Below are 21377 nucleotides of genomic sequence, written 5' to 3'. Positions count from 1 at the left end.
ATTTGGAGTTGTTTATACTTTCGGGCTATTAATAATAATGCTACTGTGTACATCTGCATTCAGGTTTTTGCGTGGACATAGATTTCTAGTTTTCTTGGGTAAGATATGTACCTAGGAGTGGAAATGCTGGGTCATGTGGTAACTCCATGTTTAACTTTTGAGAAACATCCAAACTTTTTCCAAAGAAGCTTTACCCTTTTACATTCCCACTAGCAATCCATGAAAGTTCTAATTTCTCTGCATCCTTTTCAACTCTTAACTGTCTTTTACTTTAACTATTTCGATGAGTGGATTTGCTGTTTCATAGTTTTGGTTTGCATCTCCTTAATGACTGATTTTGAGCGTCTTCATATTTTCTTTGGAGAAATGTTTATTCAGATCCTTTGCACATTTTAAAATTGGGTTGTTTTTTAGTTGTAACATTTCTTTATATATTCTAGGTAAGAGACCTTATAAGATGATTTACAAATATTAACCCCCAGTCCGTGGTTATCCTGATGGTGTCCTTTAAAGCACAGAAGTCGAAAATTTTGACGAAGGCCAATTTTTTAATTCTTTTCTCATGTATACTTTTGTTACATGTAACCCAAGGTCATGAAGATTTACTACTACAAAATCTAAGAGCCTTGTAGTTTTAGTTCTTATATTTAGGTATATTATTTTTTGAATTAATTTTTATATAGAGTGAGATAGAGATCTAAATTCATCCTTTTGTATGTAGATTGTCCATTGTTCAGCACCATTTATTGAAGAGCCTGTTCTTTTCTCATCAAATTGATTTTGGAATTCTTGTCAAAAATCAGTTGTCCATAAATGTAAGAGTTTATTCCTGACCTCTCAGTTCAATTCTCATGATCATTGCCTATCCTTAAGAGAGTACCACACCATCTTGATTACTGTTGTTTTGTTTTAAGTTTTGAAGTTAGGCAATGTTAAGTTTTTCCTACTTTGTTCTTTTTCAAGAGAGTTTGACTGTCCTGAGCCTTTTGCATTTCCATATATGTGTTAGGTTGTTTCATTGATTCTGAAAAAAAAAGCCATTTGGAATTTTGATAGCTATTGCATTGGATCTATATAATTTAGAGAGTATAGTCATTTTAACAATATTATGTCATGTTTATAAACATGGACTGTCTTTCCATTTATTTAAATGATCTTTTATTTTTTTAACAATGTTTTGTGATTTTCAGTGTATAAGTCTTGCTCTTCCTTTGCCAAATTTTTTCTTAAGTATTCTTTTTTATGCTATTATGAATGGAATTTCTTTCTCAGTTTCATTTTTGGATTGTTCATTGTCGTGTATAGAAGTTCGATTGATTTATTTTGTGTATTGATCTTGTATTTTTTTAACCTTGGTGATCTCGTTAATTCTATTAGTTTTAGATTCTTTTTGGTTTTCTGTGTACAAGTTTACCTTGTTTCTATCCTGTGATTTTTATTTCATAAATTATTTTTGCTTATTATTATTTCAATAATCTGAAAGACTTTGGAATTTAGATTAATAGAAAATTCTTATTCTCATGCCCTGTCAGGTAGATACACAGATTATTTAAGTTACTTTAAGATGCCTTGTATATAGCAGATAATCCTAGTGTAAAAAAAATAAGGATGTGAAGCCAAGTTGTGTTTAGGCTTCATCAGAATAGGTGTACTTTATATGTAATAAACATAATTGACATTTTATAATCTTAAATTTCCAGTTGGATAACTTCTCTTTCTATTTTATCTTGGTTGTAGTTTGAAGGCACTAGACGCCCGCTTAATTTATAGGAGATCTTTAGCCAAAGGAACAGAATGTGCTGGGACAAGTGCCATGGATTAAGATAGATATCTTGGAAATGATCTGACTCTCATGTGCAGTGTGGAAGGTCTGAGTAACTTGTGATGAAATAAATACAGGAAGTCTTTGTGGTCTTTAAGTATTAGAGTTAGTATTTATCAGACACTTGACAGGAGCAAATATGGTGTTTGAATGAATGGTGGTTGTATGGGAAAAAGCACTGAACTAGAGGTTGAGAGATCTGGCTGGTTCTTCTGGTTTGGTGAAAAACTAACCCGTCCTGTGACCTTTGGGACATTATAACTCTTAGTTTCTGTTTACACCTCTGTAAAAATGAGGTGTGGCTGAATGATGCCTTAAGTCCTAGTCAGGCCTAAACAGCATTCCCTCTCTGATCTCACAGTTGCACATAGATTGACTTTTAGTCTCTAAACAGGCTCTTCTCAGAGGGAGTTGTAAAAGTCTCTCCAAGTGACTCTAATCTGCAAACAAGTTGAGGATCACTGCTTTAGAAACTGAAAAGATTAAGGGCAGGCTTGCTGTCAGGTGATATTTTCAGTCTCTCATATTTTAAAAATGATGAAATAGAATGATGGTTATGGAAATAACAAAAGTGAAATAACATAAATTATTGTGTTTTATGCTTTATGAACTAATTTGGTATGTTAAATCATTGACTCTGAAGAAAATTCTGTGGGAGGTGCAACACAACCCTCCTCCCCCAATTTAGTAAGTGATGTAATTGAAGTTGGAAGAAATTAAGTGACTTGCTCATGGTTACCTTGCTAATAAAAAAATAGAATCTGAAACTAGATTCACATCTGGTACCCTTTCTGTTAACCATCAGTTAGGATTATTTATGTAGGATAGAGTCTCAAAGATTTGTAGTCTATTCCATTTTGTGTTTACTTGTCTTTAAAATGGGATAATTGCCTACTTAGAAATATTTAAAAGGGTTAATAATCTAAAACTGTAGGTCTTTATTGCTCTATAAGCTAATACCTTGTTTAAAATTTTTCCCTATACATATTTTCAATTATGGGTTTCTAGCCACTAATTGTGGCGGAAAATAGATTTGGGTGGGGGTCAGGGTGGAACTAATTTCATAATATGGGAATCTTGAGCTGCCACATAAAGAATAATTAAGTATTCACTTGGATTCTGCTCCTTGGAAGTAATTGATGTAGATACATTAAGAGGGACCCATGCATCAGTTTTCCCTTGTGTTAATGGTGATTGGTTTAATTTGTTGTACATCCCTTCTAATTTCCCCCTCCTCACCACTTTCTTTTCAGTCTGGTTGGAAGAAATAACTCATCGGTGCTAGAGTACTTTATTGTATTATTGTGCTGTACCTTTTCTTGTGTATATGGGTAGAATAGTCTGTTCCTTGGAGCAATCACTTTGAAGACTTTTGGTCTTCTGTGGCTATGGTTCCTGTTAGTCCTTTTTATTCGTGCCTTTTCATGCCTTAGTATTCCTGATAACTAGCCAGTTAATCATCAATGAGCTGGGCTTTGGAAGTGGTGCTTTGTGATTGAGCAACTATGAAGGCTTAATTCTCTCTTTCCTCTCCCTTTAAGGAGAGAGAACTGGATCTTTGGGGAATCCCTGCATTTAACCCTGCATTAACCTTTCTGTCTTTCAACTTTTGCCTTTGTGGAAATGTGGGAGCAAGAACTCTGAGAATTCTGAGAGTACCTTGAGAGGGTGTTTCCTTAAGTAACTAATGTTTTGAGAGTAAATATTCAACATTGTCTATTCCTATTGGTTCACTGTGCTTTCTCTCCCTTTAGCCCCCCAGGTTCGCCCAATAGTCTTGGCTACTTCCCTACAGCTGCTAATCTTAGCGGTGTCCCTCCACAGCCTGGCACGGTGGTCAGAATGCAGGGCCTGGCCTACAATACTGGAGTTAAGGAAATTCTTAACTTCTTCCAAGGTTACCAGGTCAGTAGCTTAAAGAAGAAAACTACTCAGTGCCCTTATTACTTAAGTTGATTTGCCTAAAGAATGCAGCCAGGAAAGAAGCAGATTCTTTGAAACTCATGTGTGTACAAGTGCTACTAGATTGCTTATGGAGGCAATAACAATGAGAGTGCAAGTCAGGCAGACTAGCGTGAGTACCAACTCAAACACATCCCTTTGTCAGATTAGGACTTTTCTGTGCAACTTTTATTATTTCAACTTAATCTGTTGATGCACTTTTTTTTTTCTTTTTAATTGGGCTTTGGAAAAGCTCATTAGGGTACATATCAGTATGGATCTTTTCATCTAGAATGAGATTGGCTAAGGAGTTTTCCTAAAGTCAAATTCTTGAGTAATAAAAAGCACTTTAAAGATAAAGTTTAAATTGAGTATATAAAAAGTGATCAGAGGCCTCTCTGCCTAACCTGGAAAAAACAAGAGACTCAGTGAATATTTAGATGGCAATGTCTTAAAATGAGCTATAGGATATTCAGTGAGTCTTTAATGATCTGCTGTTGATTGTGGTGAAAGTGATATTTACTCTTGTCATTTTCTTCTACCACTGCCTGTGTCCATCACTTGTTTTCTGACTTAAGCTTAAACAATGAGATATTTCTTTGTAAGACCTTTTTAACAGTGAGCAAAATCTTTCTATTGCCGTCTCATCGGAGCGGACACCTTTCCTTCCTCAAATCACATAATGCCTAGAACCTGAACTCCTCTTTCTTGCAATGTCTAAATATCAGTATCTTACAGCCTTTTCATTGTACTAATAGCAAAAATTGTCTTCCCTTTTGGAGCTGAACTTTGCTTGAGTCTTTAGAAGCCTTTATAGGCATACTCATCAAATCCTAAAATAGCCCTGATCATTCACAGTACAGCATTATAAAGGTTATGCCTGCAAAGCCTGTCTCACTATTAGAATGTATTTACAAGCTTGGTGTCCATGAATCATGGAGGATTGAGGAGCTCAGTTAAAATTACCTCAGCGGGGATGCCCCAAATCTATCAAGTTACCATATAATGGTCTTAAGGGCTTTTAACACACAAAGGACATTTTCTGACAAATGAAGAAAATCTATGTCTGATAGTGAAAAACTGAATGAAGGTAGAGAAAAGTTATCTTTTGTTACTGCCTGGTTTCACACATTCTTATCATAAGTAAAATTTTTTTCAGAGATCAGTAGATACTTTGCTTTTTCCCTAAACAATTATGCTGCCTGTTGGAAGCCCTTGCAGAGATTTAAAAAATAGTTACTTTCCAAACTTCATATCCAATTTATTAGATTATGAAAGGAATAGAGAATTTACCAAAGGCCATTGAAAAGGTTGCTTAATCTCATGGAGAAAACATAAGAAGAGTTTCGTATTTTCCCCCATTGTTTTCCAATTCTAGAATGTACAAGCAAAGTTTCAGGTTTTAGTGGTTGACTAAATTAATTTCTTATTTATTTTGACTAATCAGCTTTTATATTCACACTGAATAGAATTAAGCAGTCATATATATAAGTAGGTTATGAGAGTAAACAAAATTGCTCTTACTATAGAGTGCCATGACTGGCCTTTGTAGGTATTCTACCACAAACAAATAATAGTAGTTTTCTAGATTTATGGCTAAAAGATTGACATGCTTCATAATTGAAATACAGTAACTTCAGTCTGCAGCAGTTTATCTTCGAGTAGCTCCTAGGGAATCATTCAAGGTTAGAATAGAATTATCTGGTATCAGAAATACAAAGATTGTACAAAATGATTTCATCTCAAGGCATTTGGCCTTCATTTCTGAAGTGCTTGGAATTTATGAACTGAATCAATGAATTAGGCTTATGTAGGAACCTCCAATTCAGTATATCAGATTTGTCCAATGCCTTCTTCAGTAGTTTGAGCTGTAAGATAGTAACAATGCATGCATTCAAAATCTGTTGTATCTAACTCAATTTCATGTCACTCTTACATAAAAGCTCATATTTTACACTGTCTCTGAGAGTCCATGCCTTCCTATTTTCTCCTGTTCTCAATTATTTTGGTACTAGCCAATAGCTATGGGATTCCAGATCTTTTATTTTGGTACTAGCCAATAGCTATGGGATTCCAGATCTTTTATAGACACCACTTTGTCACAAGACCAAATCAGTGGATGACTTTTTTAAAAAACTGTGTTCTCTTAAGTGTAATCTGTGTTGATCTTTACCTACTGTGTATGTATTGCTGTTGCTGATTTGATGGGAGATTTTCATTTGATTTCTGGTTATTTATGATTCATTTTATATAAATATATAATTTACTTATATTAAGCAAATCCTTGGTATCAATTGGTTGAGTGACTGGAAACCTTGATACTTTTCTGTCTCTAAATATATATGTATATAGATGTAATAATGGCATATGTCATTCTCTACACATGTTATCTTTAAATACATCATGTAGGGTGGAGTGGAGTGAGAGTATAAAGCTGGAAAGGGAGAATTTACACAAAAGGAAGAATTTTAATGGCTTAAGCAAGATGCAGGACACGGGTTCTGCTAGCAAATTTGCAGTCTTATAAAGTTAAGGTACCTGAGTTAGGCCCATTTTGATAAGTGAGATTAATAGAATGAGGATGGAATTTATGAAGACAAACTACCATTAAAATACTTGGTAATGAGAATGTCATTCTGGTAATGAAAATAAGCCTGTATCTGTATTTTAGTTGATGGGTCTATTATTTTGAAATGGATCCTCAAGAATACTTATATAATTCCTTTCATTTTTTTACTCTTTGCACTACCTTTTGCTGTCAATGATTTTTGCATTTTCAGTAAATGCTAGTTTTTGTTTCTGCTTTCACTGCTAAGATTTTCACTTGCTGTCCTACTGAGATCAATATTACAAATACATCTAATACATTTAAAGTTCACAGTTGTTTGGACATAATGGGCTTATTTTACAATACTTTGCAAATAGTTGGTGCTCAGATATTTGATATCTAGTCATGCCTATGGTATCATGGAAACTCTGTTAACAAGATCTGAAATGTTTGGTGGTATTTATTGTGTTATGGTGTTCTTTTTCTATCCACATTTTCAATTTAACTCCCCTCCTGGAAGGGACTTTTATAGTACTTAGACATGTTAGGTAAGAAATGAAGACTTGGGATTAACAGTTAATGTACATGGATCGTACCAGTGTTAACTTGTTTCTTACACTCTAATTATCCTATAATTCTATTGGTAGATCTAGTCAGTTGAAATACTAACCATCCATAGTGACAGTTTGTCCATCTTTTGATCCTGTTTGTTTTAACTTGCATTTTAGTATGCAACCGAGGATGGACTTGTACACACAAATGACCAGGCCAGGACTCTACCCAAAGAATGGGTTTGTATTTAAGGGCCCCAGCAATTAGACCATCCTCAGAAAAGAAGGTAAGGCTCGCATGATGTGAAAGTTAAATTTTAAAGGGCCAAATAGAGGCCAAGAATCAAAGTATGGTGAAAGTTTCCCTCTTTAGTATGATGTAAGCGTGTCAAATTCTGGAAGAAATGGTGACTGCAATTAAGGCTGTCATCTAAGTAGACGGTGTCTAAACAACATATGTGGATAATGGTTGTATGTTATTTGGGATCAGGGGAAACTTTTTGATTTGAAAATTCATTTTCTATATCTCGTGTACTACTGGTTAGGACTGCCTTTTTTTTTTTTTTTTAATTTTATGGTGACATTGGTTAACAAAATCCAATAAGTTTCAGCTGTACACTTTAACAGTAAGGCATGTATATATTTACACTGCGTGTTCACCTCCCATAGTTAGATTTCTTTGTCACCACATATTTGATCCCTTTTACCTCATCTACCTCATCCCTTTTACCTCATCTACCCTCTGGTAACTACTAGTCTGTTGTCCATGTTCATGAGTCTCTTGACTATTTGTCATGTTCATTTGTCGCTTTTAGGTTTTTATCCCTCATGGAAGCGGTATCATGTGGTTATCACCTTTCTCTGGCTTATTTCTCTTGGCGTGATTATCTCAAATTCCATCCTTGAGATGTTGTCACAAATGGCAGTATCTCATCTCTTCTTATGGCTGAGTAATAGTCCATTGTATATATGTACCACAGCTTCTTTAGCCAGTCATCTGTCATAGGACGCTTCGGTTGCTTCCATGTCCTGGCCACTGTGAATAATGCTGCTCTGAACATCGATATGCGGATATCTTTGGATATGAGTTTTCAAGTCGTTGAGGTAAATACTTGGTAGAGAGATTGCTGGATCATATGGTAGATCAATTCTTAGTTTTTAAGGAACCGCCATACTGTTTTCCATAGTGGATGTACCAATTTGCAGTCCCACCGGTAGTGTATGAGGGTTCCTTTTTTCTCCGCATCCTCTCCAACATTTGTTATTACTTGTTCTGTTGATTATAGCTATTCTAACTTCTAACAGGTGTGAGATGGTATCTCATTGTGGTTCTGATTTGTATTTCCCTAATAGCTAGCGATGTTGAGCATCTATTCATATATTTGTTGGCCATTTGTGTGTCCTCTAGGGAGAAGTGTCTGTTCAAGTCCTCTGCCTATTTTTAGATTTGGAAGAAATGCTTTTTTTTTTTTTTAATTAAAGTAAAAATCACATAAAACTAATCATTTTAAAGTATACAATTTGGTGGTATTTCATGTATTCACAAATTGTACAGCAGCCATCTCTAGTTCCAAACATTTTTATGTCTCCAAAAGAAAGCCCCATACCCATTAAGCAGTAGCTACCTAGTCTCCCTCCCCATAAACCCTGGCAACTAATCTTTTTCCTATCTCTGTCTGGATTTGCCTGTTCTGGATATGGAATCATATAATATGTGAGCTTTTTGTATCTGGCTTCTTTCACTTCACATGTTTTAGAGGTTCATCCATATTGTAGCATGTATCAGTACTTCATTCCTTTTATGACAATAATATTCCATTGTAAAGATAAAACATATTTTGTTTATCTGTTTATCCACCGAATCGACATTTGAGTTTCCACCTTCTGGCTGTTGTGAATGGTGCAGATACTAGCATTTATGTACAAATATTTGAGTACTTATTTTTAATTTTGGGGAGTATATAGCTATGAGTGGAATCACTGAGTCACACGCTAATTCTGTTAAGTTGGGTATACTTCTTTGTTTTCCAGTTTCCTTTTTTTTTAAAAAAAATTGTAAGATATATACAACATAAAATTAACCACTTTAGCCATTTTTAAGTGTACAATTCAGTGGCATTAAGTACATTCACGCTGTTGTTCAACCATCACTACTATCTGGCTCCAGAACTTTTTCATCTTCTCAAACTCTGTTTCCGTTAAACGATAAATCCCCATTTCCCCTCTCCCGCCCCCCAGCCCTTCGCAACTACCATTCTTTCTTTTTCTATGAATTTGGCTATTATAGGTACCTCATAAGTTGAATAACATAATATTTGTCCTTTCATGACTGGCTTTTCATTTCATATAATATTTTTGAGGATCATCTGGGTATACTTTAAATGTGCTCTATTTAAATGATTGCAAGCTTTTGGTTGCAGTCTTTTTTCTCCTAAAATTAAATCTAGAGGGAAGGAACCTTTATGAAGGTTCTTTGAAATTAGTGAATTTTTTTCTTTTTATTAATCAATAATCTTTTCTTAAAGGGACACTTGCATTGTAGTTGAAGCTCCTCAAGTGGTGGAGCAGTAGGAACATGTTCAGGAATTGGTGTGGCTTATTTCTTCATTTTTATTATTGGGTTTGTTGAAATTGTTTTGCTGGCATGTCATTTTCTAATTTTGTCACTATTCATGGCCAAGGACCCTGTAAGATTCAACCATATGGATTCTAAGTTAGAAACAAGGTTACCAATACAGTGTTGCCCTTGAGATATGACAATTGAAGTCTTATCCTCTCATTCTGAAGTTGTAGAAACTCCACTTCTGGATTGGAACTGATGGTTCTCTGCCATTTTCAGTGAGGTTTCAAGATCCCTTGGCACTACCAGAGAGCATCAGGTCCAGATGCTTTGCAGTGGGAATGGGGTATTTCCTAGTCTAGTTCTCAGTTGTGGGAGTGCATTATTCTATCCTGTTGATATTTTTTTGAACCATACTTTGTCTTTCCAAATGTTCTTTATTTCACCCTTTAATGGTGTCTGTGAATTTGATAAAGTATACTGATACAAAATGAATATATTGAATAAGAAATGACTAGAGATGGAACCTTTCGATATTACCTCAGAAATGTCCTAAATTGACTATAACAATTGTTCAATACTTCTAATTCTATCTTATGTTTATATATTTGGGGTCATGATAGAATAACAAATTGTGTGCTTTGTTAAACCTTCAGATATTTGCATTTTCTTATTCTAAAAACATCAGATTAATCTGCCTATTGAGAATTTTTTAAAATTCACAAAATATTGTGTGAAATACTTGGCATATGTTACCTCAACAACCCTGGGAGGTAAGACTCATTCAAGTATTATGTGCTTATTGTAAAGCATTGGGAACATAGGTACAAAGAAAACGTTAATAATCCCACCATCCAGAAATAACCAAATGAATAGTTCTTTTCAGCTTCTTTTTTGATGCCCTTATGCAATTTTGGACCTTGTTTCTTTCCCCTCAACCTTAATGTGTGATTGTGTATTTCTGTATTTTTCTCATTCATATCGTTATCAAACTTACCATCAGAAGTTATCTTTTACACCAGTAGAGTGGCTGACACTCTTAAAGCACTTTTTTCCCCCTCTTTCTCAGGAACTTTATTGGTATTGGGGAAGGGTTGGTTGGCTGGCAGGCAGCCCCCACCTCCTCCTGTGGGTGCCACAAGTGCTCACTGTTTCTCGTTGCCATTGTTGGGCAGGTTCACATGCTCGGAGGAGGTCAGGAAGGCCTTGAGCTTGGGCCAGGCACAGAGGCAAGCCACGCAAGCTGAGAGCAGGGAGAGGGAAGTCCAGGTAGCCAGGAGCCAGAACCTGGTGATTCAGCATCAGGTCCAGCAGGTTGCAGTCAGCAAAGGAGACCTGATTGCCTACGATGAAGGCCTGGCCCCCTGGTCCTGGGGCAGCAGGGTCTCCAAAGGTTTCAGGCGCCCCGGCAGCTCCTTCACATAGTCCTCCTTGCCCATAGTTGGTGTAGATGAGGGTGGTCGTTTTGCAGCAGAGGTCCTCCACGCCGTCATTTGCCACTTCATCAGGGCTGCCTCCCACTGGTCTTTCCCATACAACCTGAGGGAGAGGCCCAAGCAGCGCAGGATGGCACTATACTGGTCCAGGGTGAAGTCTCCATCATGGAACTTGGGGAGCTGCCGGTACAGACAGGAGGCCTTGAGAGGGCCCTGCAGCCAGGTCTCCTTGGTCACCACCTCCTCCTTCCAGCTCTGGCCCTGGTCAGCCAGCAGCATATGCATGGCCTTGCAGCGCCCTCGAACAAGGAGGTGTAGGGCAGCATGCTTGAGGTGTAGACAGAGCCAGTGGCGGTAGAAGAGCTCCCCCTTAAAGCACTTTTATAACTAGTCTCATTTGAGTCTAACCACAGTTCTGTGAAGCATCAGGACAGGTTCTGATGGTTCCATTTGACAGATGAAGAAATTATACTCAGAGAGTTTAGACACCTTTCACAGAGTCATACAGTTAATGACCAAGCTGACCAAACATCCAAAACTTCTGGCTTCAGGCTTGGTGCTTTTTTCAATTGACGAAATAAGAGCATGGCAGAGTAAGTGCCTGTAGTAAGCTGAATGGTGGCCCCCAAATATGTCCATATCCTAATCCCTTCGAATTTCTATTACCTCATATGGCAAAATATGTAAATTAAAAATCTTCAGAGAAGGAACTTATCCTTGCTTATCTGGGTGGACCTTAAATGAAATTATAATAAAGATGCAGTGGGAGATGAGACAGACACATACAGGAGAGGAGGAGGCAATGTGACCGTGGGGGCAAAGTTTAGAGAGATAGAGCTACAAGCTAAGAACACATGCAACCACGAGAAGCTAGGAAAGAAGCAAAGAACAGATTGTTCCCTAGAGATGCTGGAAGGTGTGCAGCCTGGCTGACACTTTGATTTCTGACTTCAGAATTGTGAGAGAATAAATTTCTGTTGTTTTAAGCCTCCAAATGAAGCAATATATTACAGCAGCCACAGACAACTAATACAGTGCTCTAAAAGTTTCTTGAAAGAATAATGTCACTGCTGGTTATAGAATCAGATAAAGGAAGCTAAAGCCCATAATAAAGTCTGGTAAAGAAATCAGTGTCTGTCTTCTCCTGTAGCTTTGTCCCCTCAACCCAGCAAATATTTGCTGAGTGCCCCAAGAACTATTGTAGATAAATGCCTCTTTGTTATAAAATACTCCCAAGAACACCTCACAAGCCACTGAAGATACCCAAAAGGCCCTCCAGGGAAGGAGATGTGATAGCTAGCTAGAAAAATGCCTCTTCAGATGGCCAAAGTTTTTGGTGTTTCTCCGTCTACCCCAGCACCCCCAGACTCTCTGTAAACTCCAATTCTCATATTCCTAGAGTCTCAATGGGGCATATTCAGCTTATACATTAAAATGTCAACAAGTGCTTGGCTATAAGTACATTTTATGTACATGTGTAGATGACAATTCTTTAAAGATATTGTATTTCTGCTCCTGAAAATGGGCATAAATTCACTTCTACATATGAATTCACTTTAGGAGGTGGGGTGAGAATGAGATGGTTAATGAGTGTAAACGAGTTTTACAAACTATACAGTTCTTATAAATACAAATAACTTGTTGCTGTGGTTACAGGGGCAGTGGTTTTGACCATTGTCTACATTTCAGATATTATTCAGAGTTCACCCATTTTTTTCCATTAATGGTCCTTTTTCTATTCCAAGATCTCATCTAGGATTCCATATTGCACTGAGCTGATCTATCTCTTTAGTGTCCCCTGGTCCATGTGAGTTTCTCAGTCTTTCCGTGTTTTTCATGACCTTGACAGTTTTGAGGCATACTGCTTTTGAGGTCTTCTGTGAGCTGTCCTTTAGTTTGAATTTGTTTGATGTCTTTCTTGTGATTGGACTGGGGTAATGGGTGTTAGGAAACAATACCATAGAGATGAAGTGCCCTTCTCATCACATGATAACCGAAGTTATCCCCACATGACATCACTGGTAATGTCGACCTTGATCATTTAGTGAATGTCTTAGTCCACTCAGGCTGTCATAACAAAATTCCATGGATGAGGTGGCTTCTAAACAACAAATACTTAATTTCTCACAGTTCTAGAGGCTGAGAGTAAAAAATGAAGTGTTAATAGATTCCTTTACCTTTTGTGAAAGCTTTTTGTCTGTACTGAGTATTTTTGGAGGCTCCTCTAATTAATGTTAAGCCTGGTATTGTCACAAAAGCCAAGTTTTATGCAAAAAAAAAAAAAAAAACCTCCATGTAGCTCTCATTTGGAGAGTATTTTTTATACCTGGTCTCTTAAATGTATAGTTCGGATTACTTTGTAGGTTGAAAACAATTGCTGTCTTTTGATATATATATATATATATATATATATATATATATATATATATATATATATATGTGTGTGTGTGTGTGTGTGTGTGTGTGTGTGTGTGTGTGTGTGTATTTGGGGATGGGGCGATAATAGTGATGATATTTTAGTTTCTGTTCAGAAAATTCAAGTTATTCTTTGGATAAATAAGGAGCTTTCAAAATTAGACAAGATTTCTCTTCCTATTCCAACTAGTCTTTATAATAGGGAGCAGTAACAGCTAAATATAAGTTGAGTCTATTGATTTAAGTGACAAAAAGAAAAAAGTTATTAAACATACCTCCTTTTATTAAAGAATCCGAGTTATGGATTTTCTTTTCTGTAAGAAGACACTATTCCTCTGTCCTAACAAAGAAGTGTCACAAGTGACATACTTTTTAGAAAAGAAATGTCAAAATTATTATAAGGAAATAAAATATTACAACTAATTTCAGGCTTTTTAATGGATTTATGTTTATTCCAAAGTACATAACACCAGTTGGTGAAATCCGGATATATTAAAAAACTTCTTTGTACATAGTACTTTTAATGACAGTTTAGTGTAAAATAAAACATGTTTTAAAACAGATCTTACTGTAAAGGAGATTTATGAATGTTTGAAGTTATAACTTCTAAAGGAATAGGAAACATTTTCTCCTTGTAAATCTGAGATTTTTATTTTTTATGTATATATTAATTTTATTTTTTTGCTAGCAGCTAGGCATCTCCAGTTTCATTGCTAAACCCTAAAATCTCATTGGATACCCCTGGGATTAAAAAGGAGGTCTGGGAAGGTTAAATCTTTTATTTCTTTGACATTTTTCACATTTTCAAAGAATGCGAAGGTGTACTTTTCAGCATCTACTGCAGTGATGTTTCCTCCTAGAATATAATAAAATAATAATAATAATAATGTGGAAGATGGACTTCATTGACTCTGGTAATTGACAGGCCCAGGGTTGACTGACTTGGCTGGATCCAAGGGCTTACTCTAAGCCAAATTCTCCCAATGAGATTCTCCCAGCAACTCGTGGCATACACCCTTTCATGTCAAGTCTGGAAGCAAGACAGGAACTGAGTTTCACTGGCCTGGCTTAAGTACGTCTCTGAAACCTCTATGGCCAGGAACATGCAGGGCTCTAACTGGCTATGTCTCGGACAGTTATTGGGCTCAGTGGTAAAGATGTCTCTTTATGGGCTTGAGATCAGGCGAAGGGACAGTTAGTTATTCAACGAAAATTCTGGTGATGTTGTCAAAAGAAGGGTAAAATAGATATTGGGCAATAGTGTTGTTGGGTCATTGGTAGAGATTGTCTTATTTGTATTTAGTATTGAAAGAGAAGCTTTGAATATACACTGTTCTACACTAAGTGCTAACTTATGATCACTTTGTAAACCATATTTTAAAAATGAATTCTAACAAACTAGTATTTTACCATTTTTTAAATACCTGCTTCTAAATTTGTACCAATTTTAGGATCTATTATTAAAGCAAATCTAATATTGACCACAATTTCAGACTGGCCACATTAATAGGACCGAACTCTGAAGAGCTATTTTTATTTTGATTTTCATCTCTGATTTTTATTTACATGTAGAAGTTTGCATAATACTTCCATTTTAAAGTTTTTGTGAGGTGTATAAGTGCAATAGCATAATGGAACCAATACCAAGTTCAGATTCTGAATTAAGCCAATTTTTGGCTTAATTGCTCTGTGCCTTAATTTTCTAATCTGTAAAATGGGGGAAAACGTAGTAATCTAATAAGGTTGTGTGAGGATGAAATAAACTAACCCACATAGAGGTGGGTGATCAGCTAGTCACTAGCATGTAGAGCCCAAGTTACTACAACATCATGCCTCAGTGCTTCTTATTGATTCAGGTATTTTTGTTTGAAATTATTTGAAATTTCTTATACTAGAATTTAATTTTAAAGATTTTTCTTAATGGTTTTGTATTTCAGTAATGGTGTATTAACTGTCTAATATCAGAAGAATGATGTGATCACTTGGGGACCCAGGCTAAGGAATGAATAAAATAGTATCTCCACAAAGGAGATGAGTCAAGTGGGGAGGTGGAGCACATTATTCTATGCATGATAATACAAAGAGTGGAATTGTGGAAATGCAAGTTGTCACATAACCTTTCTTTGTCAGTGCTATACTCCCCCACAATTTGCTGTATAAATGCTGACTGTGTAAAATAAACATTTGGACAACTTTAAGCTTTTTTAGACCTTTGGAATGCAAAATCATTTTTTATGGCTCCTAAAAATTGAAAAATTGAGAGACTGTAATATTTCATTTTATTCTTTTTTTCAGTGTTTGAAAGATGTATGGTGATCCTGAAACCTTCAGACATAAGACAACCTCTAGCAACGTCAGGGAAGTTTGTCTGTACTCAGGCTGCAGTATTTTCAGCAAACATGATTGGACAGAAGGCCTATATTTTGGAGTGGAAAGCTCGAGCCAGCGAAGCCAAATCCTTACAGCAAGCAGCATGCCTGGCTCCTTGCTGATTGCAAACAGGCATTTCAAATGTGAATTGGAAATCAAATGTCTCTATTACTTCCAGCAACATGGCATCAAAGGTGTTTCTTAAGTTTTATGTGTTAGGGGAAAAAATACTACACTTACATCTACAGTTCCCACTGGGAACTCTGTTATAGAAGTTCCATTTTTATGTGTTTCCTTTCTTCATCTTCCTGTATTCTGCACAGTCGTGCCCTCTTACTAAGTAATTCAAGAATAAGGTCTTGGAATACTTAAATCAGAAATTTAACAAGTAAAACTAATATTTGCTCAGTCTCTTGGCCAAGTCTCAGTCTTATAGTTAAAAACCAATGAAAACAATTTTTAAAATACCGTGGGATAAATTAGAATAGTGCACCTACCGCAAAACAAATAGTTAAAAAGTTGGATCTTTTTTCTTAGCAGGTACCAGTTGTAAATAAGAATGAACTAGAGGCCAGAATGCAAAACCAAAAATGAAACAGCTCTGTGTAGTTAGTAAATTCTAATTTGACCCATAACTGAATATTGTGGCTTCATATGTTTTATTTGATATTGTACTTTTCCCATTATTGATGGTTTGGACTTTAAGAGAATTCCATAGTTTTTATTATCACGAAAATGAGACTATTTGAAAAGTGTATTCTAGAAAGCAGTGTACTAACTGAAGTGAATGCTTGTATATATTAAGATAGCCTTAAAAATTTTTTCTCTAATGCCTTATGTCAAATGATTAAAACTTTTTAAAACATAGGATTATAGTCAGCAAGCTAGACTGAGGGGTAAACACTGATGTGGTTAGAGCAAGTACTGATGCTGTCAATGTTTAGCACTATGTGTTTATGCTGCAAAAGTGCAATATTAGACACTAGCTAGCTAGTACTGCTGCCTCATGTAACCCCAAAGAGGAAAACAGGATTTGATTAACTCAGTGCACATTTCTTTAAGTTACTCATATTGTCCTTTGCTTGGATGCAGTGCCATACAGAATTATGTGGCTGCTATTTTTATTTACTTTGCATTACTTTGATTTACACCTTGGAGAACCAGACATCCCCTCTTGAGCTCACCAGCAATGGCCCTTTGACTGCAGTAGGAAAAAAATTAAAAACAAAAACAATTTGTGTGAAAATTGGTGATAACTGGCACTTAAGATCAGAAAAATGTTCTTTATACTTGATGCCTTAAAATGCTGTCTGCCCAGAGCTCTGAAAGATAGGCAGTAATATTTACAAAACTACTGAGATTTTGTAGAATTGTTACATTTGATAATAAAACTCACCTGTTTAATCTCAATGTTACATTCTTTTTGTTATTAGAAGAGCTATAATAATGGTAGATGGGCATGGGTAAGCCATCTTTTCCCGAGGGGTAAGGTTTTTCCCTAAGTTTATAAGTATTTGTAAAAGCTATGCAGATACAGTTAAAACAACCATCCTTAGAGCATTAATTATTGAAACTATGAGATTCTTAACTATTACAATAGTCCTAGGTATATTTGCTCCTTACATCATATTACTGGAGCTCTATTTGCCTGACAACTTGAAAACCTATTTAAGCTACATAAAACTAATAAGATCCAGAACTTTAGTGTTTCTGCATTCTATACATGCTTTTTTCCCAATTGCTCTGTCCTTGCTGATGCTGAGTTCTCTGATATTCTCTAATCCAAATCCTACTCATTAGGACCATGGTTAAGTCTTAACTGACTTCTCCATTTCAGACGTATATAATCTTGTTATAGAGATCAAATATATCAATTCTGAATTTCAGTTATAACCACAAGGTAGGAAGTATTACCTGTATTACACTCAGTGCCTAGCACATTTCTGTTTGCCCTTGTTAAGAATTCAACTGAATGAAGTTTAGTTCACCTGGGAAAGTATTTCAGTCCCAGTCCTTGCCGGTGTCATTTACAAAAATGGAGCAATTGCTTTCAGGTTTGTACTTCAGCTTTGGGTCTTTGCCATCATCTGCAAGGAGGTGGCAGAGTTCTGTAAGCAAGCTGAACTTCTGGTCCGTGTTCCTCTTTTCTTTGATGTCTCTGGCAGACATTTAATGTCACCCAGGCTTTTCCTTGTCTTCACCAAAATCAAAGTTACCTAGGCTAATTTAGCCTCCTGAAATAGTATCTTGTGTAACTGCTCTTCTAATGGCAGAATAGAAAAATAGGAGGAAATGAGTAAGGGTAATGGGGAAGGAAGAGAAGGAGTAGAGGACTGGAATATATTTTTAAAATGACCTTCAGGGATAATCTCTTAGGTTTATAGTTGATTACACAATTTCTCTTCTCCCTGCTTTACCCAGCTCTGCAAGGTAGGGACTGGGGAGTGTTAACATATACAAAAGTAGATAGAATATTGAATACCATGTACTCTTCACCCAGCTTCAACAGTGATGAACTCCAAGTCAATCTTGCTTCCTTCTCACTTCTCCCACTGTTGTATTATTTTAAAGCAAGTTCTTTGGGTCAAGTTTAAAATGGAGCTACAAGTTTAAAACTTAGCCACTGTAGGAGGTAAACTGGTAGAATATTCTGTGTATGAATGTCTTCTGTTTAAGGTTACAGGTGTACACTAATCTGTTCTCCAGTCTGTGTGCTAATATGAGGAAACAGACTAGACAGCGGGTGATCTAAACTTTGAGGATCAGAAAGCCACCAGGATAAAATTTGGGAGTCAAAGCACTGAGTGAATGCGTTAGGGAGAAAATTCTTTTTCTACATGTTTGCTACCTCCTTTCTGTTGAGATATTAAAGGCCAAGATCCCAAAGTGTGAGCCTACTCGGGAGAAAAGGTTCAGAAGCAAACTACTTAACTTTCTCCTAGTTTAGACCTATGTTCTTTAACAGGTGAAAATCAAATATTTAATACATTTGCATGGGGAATTCCCATAAGCATGAAAATTCCAAAGACAGGTAATAACTTTGGGTATATATGATATTGTTGGACAAAAGAGAAAGGGGTAGGGGATGGAGTATTAGATTTCAGAAGTGAGAATGGGCGATTTACAGGTAGTTGAAGAAGAGTGGAACATTCAAGGAAAATTCTTGCTGGGCAACTCAGACAATGGGACACACAGTGGGTATCTAGCTAACAGGTCCCTGCCTGAACCCTCTTATTTACCATACTTAATTCGGCTAAGGCAGACATTCTAAGATCCTGTTCCCAAAGTAGGTTTTTCTATGAGAATCCTTTGGGCAGGAAGGGGAGCGTCCAAGTTTCTTTCTGAGTCTTGTTTCTTAATAAACAGCTTAAAATCAATATCCCAAAAAGGCAGAGTGCAAAACTTTGATTCCCAGAGCTCAAAGGGGCAAAGTTATGCTCTGCAAGCAGCTTCAGAGCTCAAGTTGCAAAAATCCAAATTTTGGTACACAAGTTATGTTAAAGTTTGAGAAGTCCTCATTTCCCCTTTTGCATCAGACCTGGTAGAATGTGACAGTACGGATGAATCCAATGATGATTCTTGAGTCCCATTGTCATTGCCAGAGTGGTATGGCTCCCTGCCCTACATCCCTCTTGTCACAGGGAAGAGGGAAATTAAAAATTTCATAGGGGATTTAGTCCCGGTGGCCAAAGTCTATAAAGGCTAGGTGACTAGGACATAAGAAGTTAGAGTAGCAGAACATGGCTTTAAGCAAAAGCGATAGTTAAAATATAAGGGAATATATACTTATTCAGCATTACAAAAGTCAAATGCAGTATCCTGATGAATCATTTCTATGTGCTACCATAATTTTAGTAGATACAGTTGACTTCAAACAATGAGAAAAACAGTAGGCCATAAGCTTAAATGCTATAAACATGATCAGTAAGTCTATAAATATCATGATAATTTGTAATATGGATGGGAACAAATTTCCTATTCCAGAATGTAGGGAGGAAGCAAGAGAACTAAAATATTAAGTCAGGCTACATTCGGAGACTACAATTTGCTGATCAGCCCTGCAGATGCCCAAAAGGACAACTTCAGAACAAAGGAAGATTTCTGCTGGGATTGGTAACAATCCATTCCCCACACTGTGAAGGGGAAACAAGAAAAAAAAAGTTTAAGTGGCTGCCCTATGCAAAATAAAATCATTCATTTCCTCTGGCTAAAACCATGGGGAACCTATAGATTAAAGACTAAGAATTGCTAGCGGGCCTTTAGTGCTACATACTCTCCTTTTCTCACTGCATGTCCATATCAAAGGAAATGGGTTAACAAAGTCTTAAACTGTAACTCACAGGAATTAAAAAGTGACACATAAACAATTCCCCAAACACTCGGGGTCCCTCTCAGTGTCTTTTGGTCCTTCTCAAGGCCTTTACTCTCTCACTGTCCCCGTCTCTCTATTGTCTCTGTCCCTCTGAGTCTCTCAGACGTTCTACCTCTGAGAGGAGACCACACTGTGAAGTGCTATCTCTACTCTAATGAACATTCCTATTGACTTTAGAGTACCTTTGAATTCTTATACTTCACCAAGAACCTCCTTTCTCAGTGCAGGGCTTGAGTTTACCCTACTCGGGGAATTTTCCCTGTCCTACATCATTACTATCTTAGAGTTGCTCTGCTTCCTCCCAAACTGGTCTCACCATCTACCATTTCAATTGCCTCTCCTACACTGGAGATCCATACTTTATGACAGGAAAGCAATCATAAATACCAACCAAGAGTCCTCTTGGCTGTATTCCAGCACACTGGGCTCAATTTGACCCACAGACTCTGAAAAAGCAGATGCCACAATATAGACTTCCTGATGGGGAAATCTAGCCATTTAATGGGAGCATTAATTATATCACCACACTCCAATTAGACGTCTATTATAAATGGCTGGGTAAATAGAGATATTTTACGTTCAAGCCTTTTCCTACTCTGAGAAAAATGATTCCCTCTTACAGAAGTACAGTCTAACTACTGTAGCTTTACTTCACTCTAATAAGTCTACCTCTTCCTCTTCTGACTCTTCCTTGGCCAGACCATTGGCTTCTTCCACTTCTCCATACCCGGGAAAATCTCTCCCACCATCTAAGACTACGTCTACACCTCCACAGAAGGTCTTCTCTTTAGTAGAGGCTCTGGGAGAATTTGGACCCCAACTCGTCCACAAACATTTTTCACTTATAGAGCTCTAACAGATGAAAGCAAACTTTGGGAGCTATTCTTTTCTTTTTTTTTTTTTTTTTTTTTTAGGTGAGGCAACCCTTGGTTGACCTCACAGATTGTAAGGAACTTGTCAATTTACAATCCCTTATTTTTTATTTTTTTTTTTATGCCTACAGCACTTGGTCTTCCTAAGTGGTCTCCCATCTAAGTACTAACCAGGCCTGACCCTGCTTAGCTTCTGAGATCAGACAGGATCGGGCTTGTTCAAGGTGGCATTGCCATAGATTTGGGAGCTATTCTGACAACCCAGTGGGTATAGTAATACCTTCCAACATATTATACTTTTTTATTAGTTCACCTAGAAGGGCACCATGATTATTCTGGGACAGACCTTATCAGACCAGGCATTAGAGCCCCAGGCTCATGAGGGGGAAGGAAGGATAGAAGCTAGGTACCCTAGATACTAGTGGCCTTTCAAGGTCAATCACAGCCCAGGTCCACAAGTACTCCGCTCCCAATAGGGAAGAGCTCATTG

General features: G+C 36.8%; 1 protein-coding gene and 2 pseudogenes across 2 annotated transcripts in view; 1 reads left to right on the top strand and 2 right to left on the bottom strand.

Annotated features, from left to right (window-relative positions):
• ESRP1 (epithelial splicing regulatory protein 1) overlaps positions 1–16054 on the top strand; it is a 60778-nt gene extending 44724 nt beyond the window's left edge. Inside the window, exons 14-16 of one of the 2 annotated variants that reach the window (XM_011384361.1) lie at positions 3577–3727; positions 7040–7149; positions 15569–16046. In XM_011384361.1, the coding sequence (XP_011382663.1) occupies positions 3577–3727; positions 7040–7114 (226 nt within the window). In that variant the 3' untranslated portion in view covers positions 7115–7149; positions 15569–16046. Of the gene's footprint in view, positions 1–3576; positions 3728–7039; positions 7150–15568 lie in introns of both variants that reach the window. The other variant, XM_011384364.1, reaches the window with a different exon arrangement.
• Positions 10568–11445, bottom strand: LOC105308421 (annotated as a pseudogene).
• Positions 16055–21009: 4955 nt separating the features above from the next.
• Positions 21010–21128, bottom strand: LOC111733539 (annotated as a pseudogene).
• Positions 21129–21377: the final 249 nt, after the last annotated feature.

This window comes from Pteropus vampyrus, unplaced genomic scaffold (genome assembly GCF_000151845.1).
Source record: "Pteropus vampyrus isolate Shadow unplaced genomic scaffold, Pvam_2.0 Scaffold572, whole genome shotgun sequence".
Taxonomy (NCBI): Eukaryota; Metazoa; Chordata; class Mammalia; order Chiroptera; family Pteropodidae; genus Pteropus; species Pteropus vampyrus.
Note: the sequence above shows the minus strand (reverse complement) of the source record. Positions and strands in the feature narration are given on the sequence as shown.